The following is a 17,741-nucleotide window of genomic DNA, read 5'->3' as shown; positions in this document are numbered from 1 at the left end:
AGAGAATAAGTATGAAAAGAGCCAACTTTGAATGAGCATGAAATGAGAAGAGAGCTCAGGTCATGGTGCCTGAAGATACTTTTTCATATCTTCAATCTCATACTCACATCCTAAGGTAAGAGCCATTACTTGGCCCCTCATTATAAACATGTGTTTTCATTACCAGCATAAAATTCCTGATACTGTGGTCAAAGTGTGATGGGTCCAGGAGGTTCCATCTTATGGTTTCACATTTCAAGCGAATACAGCTCACTCCTCTTTTAAACAGGGAAACAGAAAAAACTTCTGGAGATGCCAGAGACTGTGTCCCCAACGTGAGTTGTGTTTTGAGGACACAAGATCCCTAACCAGGGCAGGTTTCTTACTTTTAGACATGGAAGAAAGCTATAACTCACAGAAGGTATATAGTGGTGGGGGGTTGGAAATTTGGGAAGGTGAGGCTCATAGATTGGTGGTAATAAAGGGGAGGATTCACCTGACTCCACTCTGATCTCTGGGGAATCTATGTGAACTTTTCTTCTCCTGTCTAGACCCGAGTCTTGCAGGGAAATCAGGTGCTTAGAGGTTGGAGTATAAAGAAGGACATGTGCTTAATGAGCAGATAGAGAAATCTGTAGCCTGTGATTGCTCCTGCTCTCCTGAGTGCACGCCCTTGGGACTTACTTCATTTTTTAGGATCTTTAAATCTGACTTGAGGAGCAAAGCTGGACACATTCCTGTTCTCTTGTCTGGGGTCAGAGTCTCACTCTGTGACTTTAGCATCCAGAGAAGAACTGATGCATGTGCATGAAGACCCACCCACCAGAGATGCCACCCAGGTGAGTGTGAGGACCCAGCAGACTCTACAGGATATTACTGAAGAGAATGAAGGCCAGGAGCTTTCACCCGAGATTCCCCAAGAGGCCAACTAGCCTGGCCTGCAGCCCAGAGATAGTGGTGTCTGTGGCTACCTTAATTAATTTATTAATGGATTTATAAGATACTAAGAGAAGAAGTGATCCAGAAATCAGCAACACAGGATCATTGTTGTTCATCAACTTATGGTAACAGAAGCTCATTAGAAGTGGGATGGGAGGTATGAAGTGGTTCAAATCAAAGTAAAATTTAAGTCTGAGGATCTTCGAGATGAAGGGGAATGGACAAATTCAGTATTAACTATGGAGGGATATGCACTGGAGGGATCTCATTAAAAAAAAAAAAAAATATATATATATATATATATATATATATATATATATATATATGCATATTTCAGCATGTTTTCATATTCGTGAGAAAGATCCACATTTAGGACTTTCTTGTAAGTAAATTCCTGCAACAGAAACTCTTGACACAGCTATATCACAGTATCTTCTTCCACTCTGGGTATCCACATGAAAAATGAATTTACTTCCTTAATGAAAATGGGTATGATAAAGAGTTTAAATTTGCAATTATTTCATATCCTGTGAATATGAACCTAATGGGATGGCCGTCAACTTCTCTATTTCAAATTGTTAAGACCCTTTGCTTGGGCTGGGGCTGGGGCTCAGTGGCAGAGCATTTTTTTGCATGTGTGAGGCACTGGGTTCAATCCTCAGCACCTCATGAAAAAATAAATAAAAATAAAGGCATGCTGTCTGTCCTCAAATATAAAAAATAAAATAAAAAAGACCCTTTGCTTGGGCTTGTAGAGTATTTATTCCCATTCTTTAAAAAATTTAAAAAATTCTTTCAATGGTTTTTCCACTGATTTTTGATATTGTCCCTTGGTTCATTTACATAAGTACAGCACCTATGTGGAGATGTATCTGTGAGGAGTGTCTGAAAGTCTACAGATTTTAATGTTTTCCAATAGATGAGTGTTTGTTATTGGGTTCCTACCAGGGCTTTTCACTCTGATATTTCTTCACTTGTGAATCCTCACTTTTAAAAAAATGCTAGTGAAAGTTGTTCTGCACTTCCTGGGCTAATATGTCACCTTTTCAACATAATTCCAACTTATTTTCACATATCTGTTATGTCTTTGTGTCTTGTGATTTTCCACAGTGAGATGCAGTTGTGTATCTAAAAGCCACCTTTGTTTTCTTAACCTATGTCTTTAATGTTTTTATTATTATATTATATCATATTAATATAATATACAATATATTATATTATAATTATATTATATTATATTAACATCATATTATTATATTATATTATTATATTATATAATATTTATTATATTATACTATACTATCCCCTTTGGCCAACAGTGGGACGGTATCCTCTTCATCATTTCACTAAAGATTATCTTCAACCTACACAAGTACATCTGAGTTTATTTATTTTTAGAAAAGATGCATCATAACTTTGTATTCTACTTCCTGATCTTTTAATTCCATGTCTCTAGCAATTTATTTTTACATTTTATTGCTAGTAGCCTGATTTGATCATAATACAATGTATTCATGTATCAAACATCATAATGTATCCCCAAAACCTATATAATTAGTTTGTCTAACAAAATAAAACATAAAAATTTAAAAGCCCAAACCCAAGAACAAGTGTAAATGAATCAAAGAAATGATAAATGTTTAAGGAGATATAAATGCTAATTGCCCTGATTTGCTCATTACATATCAGATACATATATTGAATTATCACATATATACTTAATGAAAGGGCAAAATAATTCTGTGTGAATTTTAAAACAGGGAGAAAGAGGTTTGCCTTATCTTCTACGTAACTAGGGAAAAATCAATAGGTCAGGTGAAAGGAGCAGAAACTGAGTGACAGATCTGCTAGTTCATATTAAAAGTTCTCCCTTTTATGTAGGTACTTTAAATGTCTCCTTTTGTGAATTGTTATTTTTTAATCTTGGGTCATTTTTTCCCTTGAAGTGAACAACTTTTCAGGTGCCTTGACATCAGGAAGTTTTTCCACGGATTTTTGATATTGTCCCTTGGTTCATTTACATAAGCACAGCACATATGTGGAGATGTATCTGTGGGGAGTGTCTGAAAGTCTACAGATTTTAATGTCTTCTAATAGATGAGTGTTTGTTATTGGGTTCAGGAGGAGAGGAGGGAAAAGAGAGGTAATAGGAACAGAAGTGGAGCAAATTATATTCCATATTTTTTTAATATGTGATTATGTCAAGTGACCCCAACATTATGCATCACTGCAATATAATAATAAAACATTAAAAATGTAGATTAAGAAAACAATGTCACTACTTTGGTCTTTTAAAAAACATACTTTTATTGTTTATGGTTTGTGCTGGGCATCCAGCAAGGGTCACTGGGTTTGGAATGCTGCCAGGACCAATGCAGCCTTTCCCTCCTGGAGAAGAGACACCTGGGCTTGCAAGGTCCTGTTCCCTTGGGTCCACGTAGCTCACTCTCTCTCTCTGCCCTCACCTCTTCATGTTCCTCCCACCCCTTTGCCTTCTCTCTCCTTTTCTCTCACTCCCCTTCCTTCTCTATTTCTCTTCCTCCCTCTGTTGACTGCACAGATTTCATGCTCCTTTTTAAACACAAGGAAAAGGAGCAGCATTCTTAAGTGGGTCTGCTCATTTGTTCATGGAAAGTGTGTCGAGTGGACTTTACAGGTACCCTGTTCACATTCTGAAGGGAACTGATCATCTCACCTGTGTTGTCGACACTCACAGCCTTGTCAGGGTGTCTGGGGCTGAGAGCCATGGCAGAAATAAGACCAGAGCCCAGGGTGTGTTGTGTGTTCCTCTTTGTGTGTGTGTGTGTGTGTGTGTGTGTGTGTGTGTGTGTGCGTTTATGTGCCTCATGGTGTGTTCAGAGAAAGGGTATCTGAGGTTATATATTGCAGCAGTTCACAGAATGTCTTTGCAGCAATTTTAAGAGTTACAAAGTGTGGTCGAAGGACTCCCTGTATCTGTAGCTGCAGAGAGCAATGAGGCCAGCTCATTCCTCAACATTTTCTGACAACTTTCTCATCACTCTCCCTCTGTTTTTTTTTTTTTCACCAACAACATTCCTTTAAGCCTTGATTTTCTGAAAAAAACACATAAATTTCTGGGGATCTTGCACTGGCTATTCCCCCAGGGAAGGTCACACTGCTGAGGATAACTTGTTTCCCGCCCTGTTTTCCTGCATTGCTATTGAAAGTACAGTAACTCTCTATTCCTTCTTTTTCTTCATAGTTCCCACCACCATGTGTCATATTATGTGATTTAAAAAAAAATTTTGCTTAGTACTTTCCCTCTCATTGGATTATGGGGACTTTTGTACCTTATACATATTACTGATAAATTACCTGGAATATAGTTGATATTCAATAATGAGTTATTGCTTTATTTTTTATTAACATAATTATAGAAGTTTATAGTAATAACTTTATGTTTTTGTATGTGTATAAATTGTGAAATAATTGCATAAGGGTAATTAGTTTAATTACCTGAAACATTTATCATTTTTCTGTGGTGAAACACTGAGAACTGTCCCCTTTAGTTATTTTAAAATATGTAATATATTATGGTTAATTATAATTACCTGACTGTACAATACAACACCAGAAGTTATTCCTTTTCTCAGCTTTGTAACTTTGTCCCCCTTGAGAAGCTCCTCTCCATCCCTTTGTTCCCACAATGCTTCTCAGCTTCTTGGGATCATCATGCTCTGCTGAGCTTCTATGAGAGCAGCTTTTGAAGAATCTGCAGATGGATGATGTCATGCAGCTTTAGTGTTCCTGTACCTGGCTTATTTCACCTCACATAATATCCCCCAGATTCCCCTATGTTGTCCCCAAAGACAGGACTCAATCTTCTGTTAATAACTGAATATTATTCCACTCTGTATCTGTACCCCACCCAAATGGCCAATAACCATATGAAAAATGCTTGAAATTGCCAATTATCAGGGAAATGCTAACCAAGATTGCAGTAGAATATCACCTCACTCCAGTTAGAAGGGCTATGATCAAAAGACCAAAGATATCAAGGGTCAGCGAGAATGTGGAGAAAAAGGGAATCCTATCCCAGATTTGGTAGGTATGTAAACAAATGAAACCATTATAGAAATCAATCCAGAGATTCCACAAAAATTAAAATAGAGTTATCACATGATGCAGCAATCCTAGTACTGGGTTTGTAGCCAAAGAAATAAAATGGGTATTTTGAAGATATCTGCCCTTCCATGTTTACTGATGCACAATTCACAACAGCCAGGTACAGAAAAAATCAAAGTGTTCATCAAGAGTGTTCCATTTCTATTTCTCAAATGCATGGAAAACTTTCTTTAGATTTACAAAATACATGACTTCTTAGGGAAATCTTGAGAGTGAAACAGGAATTCATCATCAGAGATGGCACAGTGTTCCTTAGAGCACAAGAACCACTCATATTCTATAGAAGGTGATTCATTTTCTTTCCCTTTTTTTTTTGTCCTTTTGTAGATAAGGATGGAACCTAGGTCCTTGCACATAATATTAATTATGTATTGTTTCACTTCAATGATATGAGTAATGCCTGTCTATGGGAAAATAAGTTATGCTCTTTTTCTCATTTCTGGTAGTCTCACGCATATGGAACCAGGGAATGATACTCAACTTTTAGAATTCCTTCTTCTGGGACTTGCAGAGGACCCAGAACTGCAGCTCCTCATCTTTGGCCTTTTCCTGTCCATGTACCTGGTCACTGTGCTGGGGAACCTGCTCATCATTGTGGCCACCATCTCAGACTCCCACCTGCACACGCCCATGTACTTCTTCATCTCCAACTTATCCTTTGTGGACATCTGTTTCACCTCCACCACCATCCCCAAGATGCTGGTGAACATCCAGACACAGAGCAAGGCCATTACCTATGCAGGTTGCATCACCCAGATTCACTTTTTTGTACTCTTTGCAGGATTGGACATTTTTCTGTTGACTGTGATGGCCTATGACCGGTTTGTGGCCATTTGTCACCCTTTGCATTATATGGTCATCATGAACTACAGAATCTGTGGATTGCTAATTCTGGTGTCCTGGGTTGTGGGTGTCTTATATTCATTGTTGCAAAGCTTAATGATGTTGCGGCTATCCTTCTGCACAGACTTGGAAATCCCACATTTTTTCTGTGAACTTAACCAGGTGGTTCAGCGTGCGTGTTCTGACACCTTTCTTAATGAGGTGGTGATATATTTTGCTGCTCTCTTGCTGGGAGGTGGCCCCCTCACTGGCATCCTTTACTCTTACTCTAAAATAATGTCCTCCATCCGTGCAATCTCATCAGCTCAGGGCAAGTACAAAGCCATCTCCACCTGTGCGTCTCACCTCTCTGTGGTCTCCTTATTTTATGGCACAAGTCTAGGTGTATACCTCAGTTCTGCTGTGACCCAAAACTCACGCTCTACTGCAACAGCCTCAGTGATGTACACTGTGGTCACCCCCATGCTGAACCCCTTCATCTACAGTCTGAGGAACAAGGACATCCAGAGCGCTCTGAGAAGACTCTGTGATACAGGAAGATAAATGTGTCAGTTCTTTGGAGACTGAATAAGTGCCTCTGATTGCAGGGCTCAGAGCTTCGAAGTCAGAATCTGGAATTCTTTTTTAGAAGGAAGCAGAACTTGGTCCTTCTATGTTAATGCAGAGTTTCCGTTTCTTTGATTTTGAGTTCTGCATACAATTCCACTCATTATTCACTTTGTTACACTTTCTGATCTCTGTGACATCCAATGCCCTTCATTTGTCATTTTCCAACTTTCCCAAATCATTCCCATCTTTCAATGAGAAATACTTGAAAATGCTTATTGATCCCACAAGATATATTTTTAGAAATAATTCAATCTCAAATGATATATGCAATGCAAAGTAAGTGTTTATGTTGCTAAAATAGTCATAGTTTGTATTCTCATGTGAAAGAACTGTACATAACAACTAAGGTTATTTTTATAATTTTATTGGTAATGAAAATCTGAGGGAAATAAAAACTTCTTTGGTACCAAGGATTGGACCTATCAATGCTTGACAACTGAGCCACATCCCCATCCTATCTGTTTCTTGTTTGAGACAGGGTCTTGCTTAGAACCTCACTAATTTGCTGAGGCTGGATTTGAATTTGCAATGCTCCTACCTCAGCCTCCTGAATTGCTGGTGTTACAAATGTGCACCACCACTAAAAAATGATGAAATCATGGCATTTGCAGGGAAATGGATGGCACGAGAGCAGATTTTGCTAAGTGAAGCTAGACAATCCCTAAAAAACAAATGCCAAATGTCTTCTTTGATATAAGGAGAGCAGCTAAGAACAGAGCAGGAAGGAAGAGCATGAAAAGAAGATTAACATTAAATAGGGATGAGAGGTGGGAGGGAAAGGGAGAGAGAAGGGAAATTGCATGGAAATGGAAGGAGACCCTCATCGTTATACAAAATTACATATAAGAGGAAGTGAGGGGAAAGGGGAAAAAACAAGGGAGAGAAATGAATTACAGTAGAAGGGGTAGAGAGAAAAGATGGGAGGGGATGGGAGGGGAGGGCGGATAGTAGAGAATAGGAAAGGCAGCAGAATACAACAGACACTAGTATGGCAGTATGTAAAAACGTAGATGTTTAACAGATGTGATTCTGCAATCTTTATAAGGGGAAAAAATGGGAGTTCATAACCCACTTGAATCAAATGTATGAAATATGATATGTCAAGATCTATGTAATGTTTTGAATAACTAATAAAAAAAAGAATAAATAAATAAATAAATAAATGTGCACTACCATGCTCAGGTGAGAATAGTTTTTCAATTGTGTGTGTTCATGATTTTCTTCCTATATTACTTTCATAACATTCCATCCTTGATGAGGTAGCCTTTAACAAACCAAGGTGTTAGCTGGTCATTAGGGCTTATTCTCATCTTTTGGATCCTGTTATTGTTTTAACATTGTGTCCACACTGCCTGACATAGGATGGGCAAAACAGGTCTCCAGAGGTAACAACTGCAACATATTTCCAGGCATTTATTTTTATGTGCTAGGTAACACTTTTTAAAAGATAGCAATATGTAAATGGTGAATAGATTGATGGTTATAATGATCCAGGTACTGGGCAGGAAGAAGGTGGATGGGGCTCTAACAGAGCAAAACTTGGGATTCTTCACTGATGGGAACTGTTCTGTATTTTATTTTGATGAAAATAATTAATTGTAAACATTAAGGAGGTTCGGCCTGATTTCCACACGTGCCCACAGTGTGCACTCATCAAATTCAGCCTCCCTTTCTCCACCCTCTCCAACCCCTTCCTGACCTCTAGTAATCTCTATTCTGCATTCAGGTTACCTTTATTTTTATCTTCTTCATTTGTGAGAGAACATGAAGTACTTTTCTTTTGGTATCTGTCTTATTCACTTAGCACAATATGCCCTGGTTCCATCCATGTTTCCCCAAAGGACAGGATTTCATCTCACATAAGGCTAATTGATGTTCCAAATAGTCTATATACCACATTTCTTTCCTCCACTCCTCTGGTCATGGGCACTTAGATTGACTCCATATCTTACCCTGTGTGAATGATGTAGTAAGACATGGGCAGGGTGCTTCTCTTTGCTCTGTGATTTCATTTCCATATTATCAGTGCTAATAAGCTGCCTGTGATATTTTGCTCTGTGTTACCATGGTGGAAACTGACTAAAGGGCCTTTGGATCTCTCGCTGTCTTTTCTTACTACAGCATGTTAATCCACAATTTTATCCAAAGGAAAATGTCCATTCAGAATTATAAATATAAAAAAGTGAAATTTAGCAGGGCAAGTGTTTGTAAACAGTTTATATGTTGATGTGTTTCCCTTTCCTCTTGAAATCAAGATTCCTGTTCTTTTTCTCCCATGTAACTGTAAGCTGTCCTTGCTGTCATGGTTATAATTACCATGCTTAAAATTACCCTGTGCACATTCTTCTAAAGAGAGTAGGCAAATGAAGAGAACATTGTCTTCTTGGTAATGTGCTATAATTTTATGTCAATCCATACATAAAATGTACAGAAGATTGTGGAGAAAGAGAAGCTTGCTTTCAAGATAATTATAAAATGTTGGATATTGAAATAAACATGTTTGAAACAATAAGAAATGTTGGTATTTGACATTTCATTGTTTTCGCTCTCTACTGCGTAGACCTTAGGAGACAATACTGAAGAAGCTTTGATTTTCACTGTCATTTTTTTTTTTCTTGAGAGAACATCTTCTACTGACTCCCTTCTGCACAAATATGGGAACCCCACACTGTTTTGTGATCTACCAGTGTCCCGAGTTTCCCTATTCAGGCAACTCATCAATAACATAGCAGTGTACTTAGCTTCTATCATTCTAGAATTTTGACAGTCAGGAACCAGTTCAAAGCCTTTTCTGCATGTGGGTCTAAACTATGGGTAATGTGTTTGCATCATGCACTTTCATTGCAAGTAAGAATTATATTACTATAACACAACACCTGAGATAATCGATAGATAAGGAGAGAACATTTATTTTGTCTCACAGTTTTCAAGATTCCAATCTGTAATGGATTGGCCCCATGGCTTGGCCCTATTGCAATGAGCCCATGAAGAGGGGTGACAAGCATGTGGCAGAGGAAAGGGGCTGACTTCATGTCCTGAAAGTGAAAAGATAGAGGAATAGTTTAAGGTCCTACAATCCCTTTCATTCCCAAATGAACTTACAGCTTACACTTAGCATTTCTTCCACCTTCCATTAGCACCAAGTTGGGGACTAAGTTTAAGAGAAAGAAGAGAGAGTCTGAGCCACAAAACTACACATGGCCAGGTTTCCTAAGAGTCTTTGAGGCAGAAAAAAAAATGCAGACTCATGGACGTAGAACTTGATAATAAAAAAAAAATAGAGAGCATGAAATTAGCTTCCAAAGACAAACCTGCACTTCCCAATGTTCCTGGGGCACTATTCACAGTAGTCACATGTGTTATATTCATAACTGAGTGCTCTTCAGCCTTCAGGAAGAATGAAATCCTGTCATTTTCAAGAGAATAAAGGGGACAGGCCCTTGTGTCCCTTGAAAGAAGCCAGACAGAAGCAAACACTGTATGTGCCCCTATGTGGAGGTCAAAGGAGCCTCAATCTACATACAGAATAGTGACCCTGGAGGCTGGGAAGGAGGCAGGAGGAGGAGGAGGGAGGGAGGCTGGATAACAGGTACAGGAACACAGGTGAATAGGAAGACCCCATCCTGGTGTTCCACAGTGAGTGGGGGTGGTTGGGGGCTGCAGTGCCCAGACCTTGTCATGTGTTTTATTAAGATCTGAAGTGAGTATCAGAAACCTGGAATAATAAGGTAATGATATGGGCAGGGAAATTTCCCTTAAGCCTTTTTGTTCAGGACACATTGTGTGCATGTGTTAAAAATATCACATTCACCCTATGGATATGTACAATCACTTTTCCATAAATATTAAATTAAGATTTTAAAACTCCAATCAGCATTTGCCACTTTGTGATACACATGGTCTCTGGAGGTTCCTGGTCACTTCTTCACGAGGTATCAGGCCCTTATGGTCACCAGGCAATGAGCTTGAAGTCACTGAGGGCAGGCTGTGGTACCAGACCTCATGTTAAGATGGCTCTAGAGAAGCTTTACTAAAGTATAAATTAAGCTCAGAGGAAACAAGAGCTTCAGATACAGACTCCAGCTTCTGGGATTCTCCCCAACAAAGAATCACTCTGTCTTTGGGTGTTGCAGATTTAGGACTTCAGCAAACACCAAAGTAAGGTGTTCAAAGTCCCCTTGATGATTTTAATGTCATTTTCTCTGTGTACTCATGAAATTGAGCATATTTTCATGTTCCTAAGCCATTTGTATTTATTCTTTTAGGCCACTGACTCAGGCACTTTGACCATTTTTTTCTTGCATTTCAAAAATTTGTAATTGTTTTGAAATAATTTGTATATGTTATTTTGACTTTTGGGATTTCATTTAATTTAAATTTAATTTATTTTAGGGTGAATCTTATTGTTCATATTTGAGGTTTGTTATAGGATAAATGTAGGCAGTAAATGATAACAATATTGAGGCAAATATCCACAGTATAAAAAAATTTCCCTAGTTTTTAAAAAAATTCTTAACAATTATTTAAATGTATTTCTAAAAAATTGTTCCAATTCATTATTCAAGACATTAGACTGCATTTTGACATATTATACATAAATGGAGTATGACTTCTGATTCATTGGGTTTACATGATGTATAGTAGTAACATAGGTCATACAATCATGTATGCATATGGCGTAATAATGTCTGATTTATTCTATTATCTCATCATTTTTGAATTGCATAATTTGAAATATTTTATTCAATAATTATTTTCTTAATTGTACAAATAGAGGATGGCATATTAATTCAATTCATGTATACAGTGTGTAATGATCGCTATCACGATAGTCAACAATTCTATTTTCTTAAACAATTTCAGAAAGATGTATAATTAACATGCAATAATTGCATGTAAGTATGGGTACAGTGTAATACTTTAATACTTGTGCACACTATGTATTGATAAAGTGAAGATAATTAACACTTCCATCTATTCCTAACTAGATCTGCTCTGGAGACTTTGACCGCCTCATTCCTAGTTATCCATAAAATGATATAAAATGTTACTATGAAGAGTTCACCTCATGTGCTCAGTTGAAGAATGTGTTCAATAAAGTTTAAGTTTATATATATATATATATATATATATATATATATATAAAATATATATATATATATATACACATACATACATATATATATATATTTGTTTTAAAATTGGCATCCTTGATCCTATGGAGAGAACAGGAGGTCACCATGTGAAGCCAGGCACAGAGAGACAAGTACAGCAGGACCTCACTCACATGTAGAAGGTACAGAAGTTGCTCTCACAGGAGCACAGAGCAGAATGCTGTTCCCAGAGGCTGGAAAGGGTAAGGGAGCAGGAGGGACAGAGAAGGTTGGCCCCAGGGTACTAAGTTGTAGTCAGGTAGGAGGAATTGGTTCTGCTGTTCTGTCGCACAGTACAGTCATGATAAGGTCCTGCATATTTCAAAAATGATGGAATCCAATATCCTTTGCACTAGTGCTTTATAATTATACATAATATTGGGATTCATCTTGCCATAATCATAAAGCATGGAATATAATTGGCTCCAACTTAACCCCAATACTTCTCCTTTCCATTCACTCTCCTTGCCCTATTTCACTTTCGTTTTTTTTGACCAGTCTGGAGTGTGTTCACCACAAAGAAATGATAAACCTTGAGGAGGTAATTATGCTTACCTTGATCTGGTCATTACCCAGTGTATAAAAGTATGGAAATATCACATGTTGCCCTAAAAATATGTGACACTAAAATGGCACCATTAAAAATTTAATATCAAGAAAGTTAAACCCCCCAGTGCCCTTTATTCTGAATTTAATCTGGGGAAACCAACATAACGTTAGATAAATGTTGTGAGGAATAAATGAAGTGTGTGGAAATGCTTTGTGGATCCACAAAACTGGTCATGGTACCAGGTGTGAATACGACATGTGTGCCTGTGGATTTGCAATTTTCTTAAGAGTTGAGTCATCCACCCACACAAATCTTCATGTACATACAAAATCACGTTTCATTTCAAAACTTGAGAGAAGAGATCTGAAAAGAGCCAACTTTGAATGAGCATGAAATGAGAAGGGAGCTCAAATCATGGAGCCTGAAGAGATTCTTATCTCTTCCAACTCATACTCAGATCCTAAGGTAAGAGCCATCATTTCGTCCCTCATTAGAGTTTATCAGATGCATGACATTGTGTGTATTGTTGGCAAAGTGTGATGAATACAGGAGGTGTTGTCTTATGGATTCACATTTTATAAAAATAGAGCTCACTCCTCTGTTAAAGAGGGGTAGAAAAAATTTCTGGAGACACCAGAGACTGTGTCCCCAATACGAGTCAGTGTTTTGAGGACACAAGATAAGTAACCAGGGCAGGTTCATTAGTTTCACAAATGGAAGGAAACTATAACTAAGAGGAGGGATATGGTGACAGGAGGTTTGGACTTTGGGAAGATGGGTTCTGTAGATTGGTGGTAATATGGGCTGATGCACCTGACTCCACTCTGCTCCCTGAGGAATCCATGGGAAATGTTCCTTTCCTGTCTAGACCAGAGTCCTGCAGGGAAATCAGGTGCTTAGAGATTGGATTAAAAAAAGGACATTTGCCTAATGAGCAGATAGAGAAACTGTAGGCTGTGATTGCTCCAGCTCTCCCTGAGTGCATGCACTTGGGACTTACTTCATTCTTCAGGATCTTCAAATCTGACCTGAGGACCAAAGCTGGACCAATTCCTATTCTCTTGTCTGGGGTCAGAGACTCACTCTGCACCTTCAACATCCAGGGAAGAACTGATGCATGTGCATGAAGACCTTCCCACCAGAGATGCCACCCAGGTGAGCCTGAGGACCCAGCAGATGCTGTAGGAGAGAACTGAAGAGAAGGAATCAGAGCTTTCACCTGAGGTTCCCTGAGAGCCCAACTAGCCTGGCCTATAGCCCAGAGATGGTGGTATCTGTTGCTAGCTTAAATGATTTATTAATAGATTTATAAGATACTAAAAATGTCCCAGAAATCAGCAACACAGGTCATTGTTGACTATCAACTTACAGTAGCATAAGCTCATTTAGAAGATTGATGGGAAGTATGAAGGTTCGTATCACAGTAAATGTAAGTCTGAGTACCTTTGCAAGGAAGGGGAATGGAAAATTCAGAGTGAACAGCAGAGGGATGTACACTGGTGGGAGATAATTTTCTAAAAATTACAATGAACCACATTTCAGCACATTTTTAATATTTGTGAGAAAGTTCCAGATTTAGGATATTTTTGTAAATAAATCTTTGCAGCAGAAACTCTTAATACAGATATATCACAGAATCTTCTTCCACTCTTGGTATTATCCACATGAAAAATAAATTTACTTAAGTGAAAAATAGGTGGATAAAGAGTTTTATATTACAATTATTTCATAACCTGTCAAGTAAGAGCATTGGAGGGACTTTGAAATCTCTATTTCATATTTTTAAAAAACTTTGCTTTGAATTGGAGGGTATTCCTTCCCAATTTTTTCTTTTCTTTATTTCTTGCATTTTATTCTTTCAAACAGAATGTTTTTCACTGATTTTGATGTTGGAACTTGTTTCTTTTCCGTGAGCACAGCAACCATGTGGAGATGTATCTGTGGGGAGTGTGTGGAAGTCTACAGATTTTAATGTCTTCCAACAGATGAGTGTTTGTTATTGGGCTCCTGCCAGAGCTTTTCACTCTGAAGGATCTGACTCAATAATGTGATATTTCTTCTTATGAATCCCCACTTTATCAAAAATGCTGGTAAAGTTCTTCTGCACTAATAAGAAAAATTGTCTACATATTGCCACATTATTTTCATATATCTCTTATGTCTCTGTGCCTCTTGATTCCTCACTTTAATACAGGTGTACTTCCAGAAGCCTCATCACCTTTGGCCAGCTGATGGAAGGTATTCCCCTTCATCATTTCATTAAAGATCATGTCCATCATCCACAAGTAAATTTGAATTTATTTTTCTTTAGATAAATAATTAAATTATATCTGAATTCCCGATCTTTTATTTCTAAGAGTCTAGCAATTTATTTTTATATTTTATTCCCAGTACCCTGATCTCATCACTATATAACATACAATGTATCAAAACATCACAATATACACAATAAACCTATACATTTATTATGTGTCTAACAGAATAACACTTATCAGAAAATACAAAAAAAAAAAAAAAAAAAAAACAAGATCAACCAGAATTGATGTCACATACAAAAAAAAATGGAATCAATGAAATGGTCAGTGATAAAAAGATTCAAAGCTCCTTATCCTGATTTGATCATCACACAGCACACACATATAATAGATTATCACCTATAGACTCAGTGGAGAAGCACAATGATGCTGTGTGAATTTTAAAACAGGGAGAAAGAGACCTGCCATATCTGCTGCAAATCTAGGGAAAAGTCAATGATCAGGTGAAAGGAACAGCAACAGGGAGACAGATCTGCTGTTTCCTATTAAAAGTTCCCCACTTTGCTGTAGGTACTTTGGATATCTCCTGTTCTCAATTGTTGATTTTTGACCTTTGATCATTTTTTCTAATGTGTATGAACTGTCAGACACCTTGACATGAGGAAGAGGAAGAGTGGAAGGGAGGAGGGGAAGGAGGGAAAGTACTGAGGACTGAAGGGGAGCCAAACAGATTCCCTGCATGTGAGATTGTGTCAAAATGTCCCCAACAGGGCTGGGGCTGGGGCTCAGGGGCAGAGCACTGGCCTAACCTGTGTGAGGCACTGGGTTGGATCCTCAGCACCACACAAAAAATAAGTAAATAGAATACAGGTATTGTGTCCACCTACATATAAAAATACTTTCGAAAAAGAGCCTCAACCTTATGTATCACTGCAATGTAATAATAAAAATATTTTAAAAACTAGGTTAAAAAAGTCACTTCTTTATAATTTTAGAAAACATACTTTTATTGTTTATGGTTTTAGCTGAGCACCCAACGAGGGTCACTGGGTTTGGAATGCTGCCAGGACCAAGGCAGACTTTTCCTCCTGGAGAAGAGACACCTGGGCTTGCAAGGTCCTGTTCCCCTGGGTCCACGTCAGCTCTGTCTCTGCCCTGACCTCTTCATGTTCTGTCCACCCCTTTTCCTTCTCTCTCCTTTTCTCTCACTCCTCATCCTTCTCTTATTTATCCTCCTCCCTGTGTTGACTGCACAGATTTTCATGCTCCTTTTTAAACATGGGGAAGAAATGTGTTCCTTTGTGTGTGTGTGTGTGTGTGTGTGTGTGTGTGTGTGTCTGTTTATGTGCCTAATGGAGGGCTCAGAGAAGTGGTACCCAAGCTTATATATTGCAGGTGACTCTTAGCAGCTAGAGGTCAGAACTTAAACCTCAGGTGGTAGTAAGAAAGGAATCCTTTGCAATTCACAGAATGTGTTTGCAGCAAATTTAAGGGGGAAAGAGGTTCAGGGTGAGGTTGAAGGGCTCCCTGTACCTTGTAGCCTCAGAGAGCAGTGAGGCCAGCTCATTCCTCAACATTCTCTGACAGTATTTCTCATCACTCTCCTACTTGGTCCTTCTCTGGCCAAGGGCTTTCTATTAAGCCTTGGTTTTCCAAATAAAGCATGTTCCTCAGGAATAACTGACCCCCAGTGAAGACCACCCCACTGAGGATGACTTGTAGGTCCTGCCCTGCCTTCCTTGTGGTCTCTGTTTGGATGCCCCTCTTCCTGCTGGTTTTCCCTGCATTGCTGTAAAAGTACAACAACTTCTCACTCTTTCTTTTTCCTCTTAGTACCCATCACGTAATCAATATTAAGTGATTTTTAAGCATTTTTGCTTATGTTCTTTCCCTCTCTTTGGATACTGCTAACTTTTATTAACCTCATACAGATTACTGATACAATGCCTGGAATGTAGTTGGTACTTAATATTTAGTTATTGCTTTATATTTAATAGCATGTAATTATACAACTTTATTAGTATAACTTTATATTTCCATGCATGCATGAATTGTGTAATAATTGCATAAGGGTAATTAGTTAATCACCTGAAACATTTATCATGTCTCTGTGGTAGAACATTCTGAAACCTCTATTCTAACTATTTAAAAATATGTAATATATTATTGTTAATTATAATTCCCTATAGTGCAGTATAACACCAGAAGTCATTCCTCTTCTTCAATTGTGTGTTTGCTTGCCTTGAGAAGCTTCTATAAATCCCTTTGTCCCCAAAACTCTGCTCAGCTTCTGGTGACCATCTTGCTCTGCTGAGGTTCTATGACATCAGCTTTTACAGAATCGGCCTATGGATGATGTCATGCAGCTTTAGTGTCTCTGTACCTGGCTTATTTCAGCTCACATAATGTCTCCCAGGTTCATTCAGGTTGTCCCCAATGACAGGATTCAATCTTTTATCACCAGCTGAGTATTATTCCACTATGTACTATACACATACAAATGGCCAATAGCCATTTGAAAAATGCTCATTTGCCAATTATCAGGAAAATGCTAATCAAGTTGCCATAGAATAATATTTTATTCCAGTTAGAAGGTCTATTGTTAAAAGTTCAAAGATAATAAGGGCCAGTGTTTATGTAGAGGAAAAAAATCCTTATCCAGTGTTGTTTGGAATGCCAATTAACTAAGCCATTATGAAAAACAATTCAGAGGTTCTATAAAGATTAAAATGCAGTTATCACATGATGCAATAATCACAGTATTGGGAATATACTAAGAGGAAATTAAATGCATGTAGTAGGAGATATCTGTCCTTCCATGTTTACTGATGCACTATTAACTGTAGCCAAGTTACAGGAACCACCAGAGTGCACATCAGGGGTGCTCCTTTTATACTTCTAAATGCACTATTAATTTTCCCTTTAGAATTCTGAAATACATGACTTCCTAGTAAAACCCTGAGAGGGAAAGAGGAATTCATCATCAGAGATGGCACAGCATCCCTTAGGGGAACACAATACATGCACGTTCTATAGAAGTTAATTAATTTCCATTCCATTGTTTTTTCTTTTTGTTTATTGTGGGGCTAATGATGGAATTCTGGGCCTTGCACATGTTAGACAAGCACTCCTCCACGGAGCTACACACCCATTCTTAAAATTAATTTCTTTAGAGCAAAATATGTTTTGTCTGACTTCAATGATGTAATACCTGTCTATGGGAAAATTTGTTTTGCTCTTTTTCTCATTTCTGGTAGTCACATGCAT

At 38.0% G+C, this 17,741-nt stretch overlaps 1 protein-coding gene across 1 annotated transcript; it reads left to right on the top strand.

Moving 5' to 3' along the window:
* Positions 1-5,520: 5,520 nt before the first annotated feature.
* LOC114107707 (olfactory receptor 7A10-like) lies at positions 5,521-6,450 on the top strand. Its single transcript, XM_027955073.1, has one exon. It carries the CDS (start codon positions 5,521-5,523, stop codon positions 6,448-6,450), a length of 930 nt encoding a protein of 309 aa, XP_027810874.1.
* The last annotated feature ends 11,291 nt before the right edge of the window (positions 6,451-17,741 follow it).

Source organism: Marmota flaviventris, chromosome 1 (assembly GCF_047511675.1).
Source record: "Marmota flaviventris isolate mMarFla1 chromosome 1, mMarFla1.hap1, whole genome shotgun sequence".
NCBI lineage: Eukaryota > Metazoa > Chordata > Mammalia > Rodentia > Sciuridae > Marmota > Marmota flaviventris.
The sequence above is the reverse complement of the archived record's forward strand: the minus strand, read 5'-3'. Positions and strand labels throughout refer to the sequence as shown.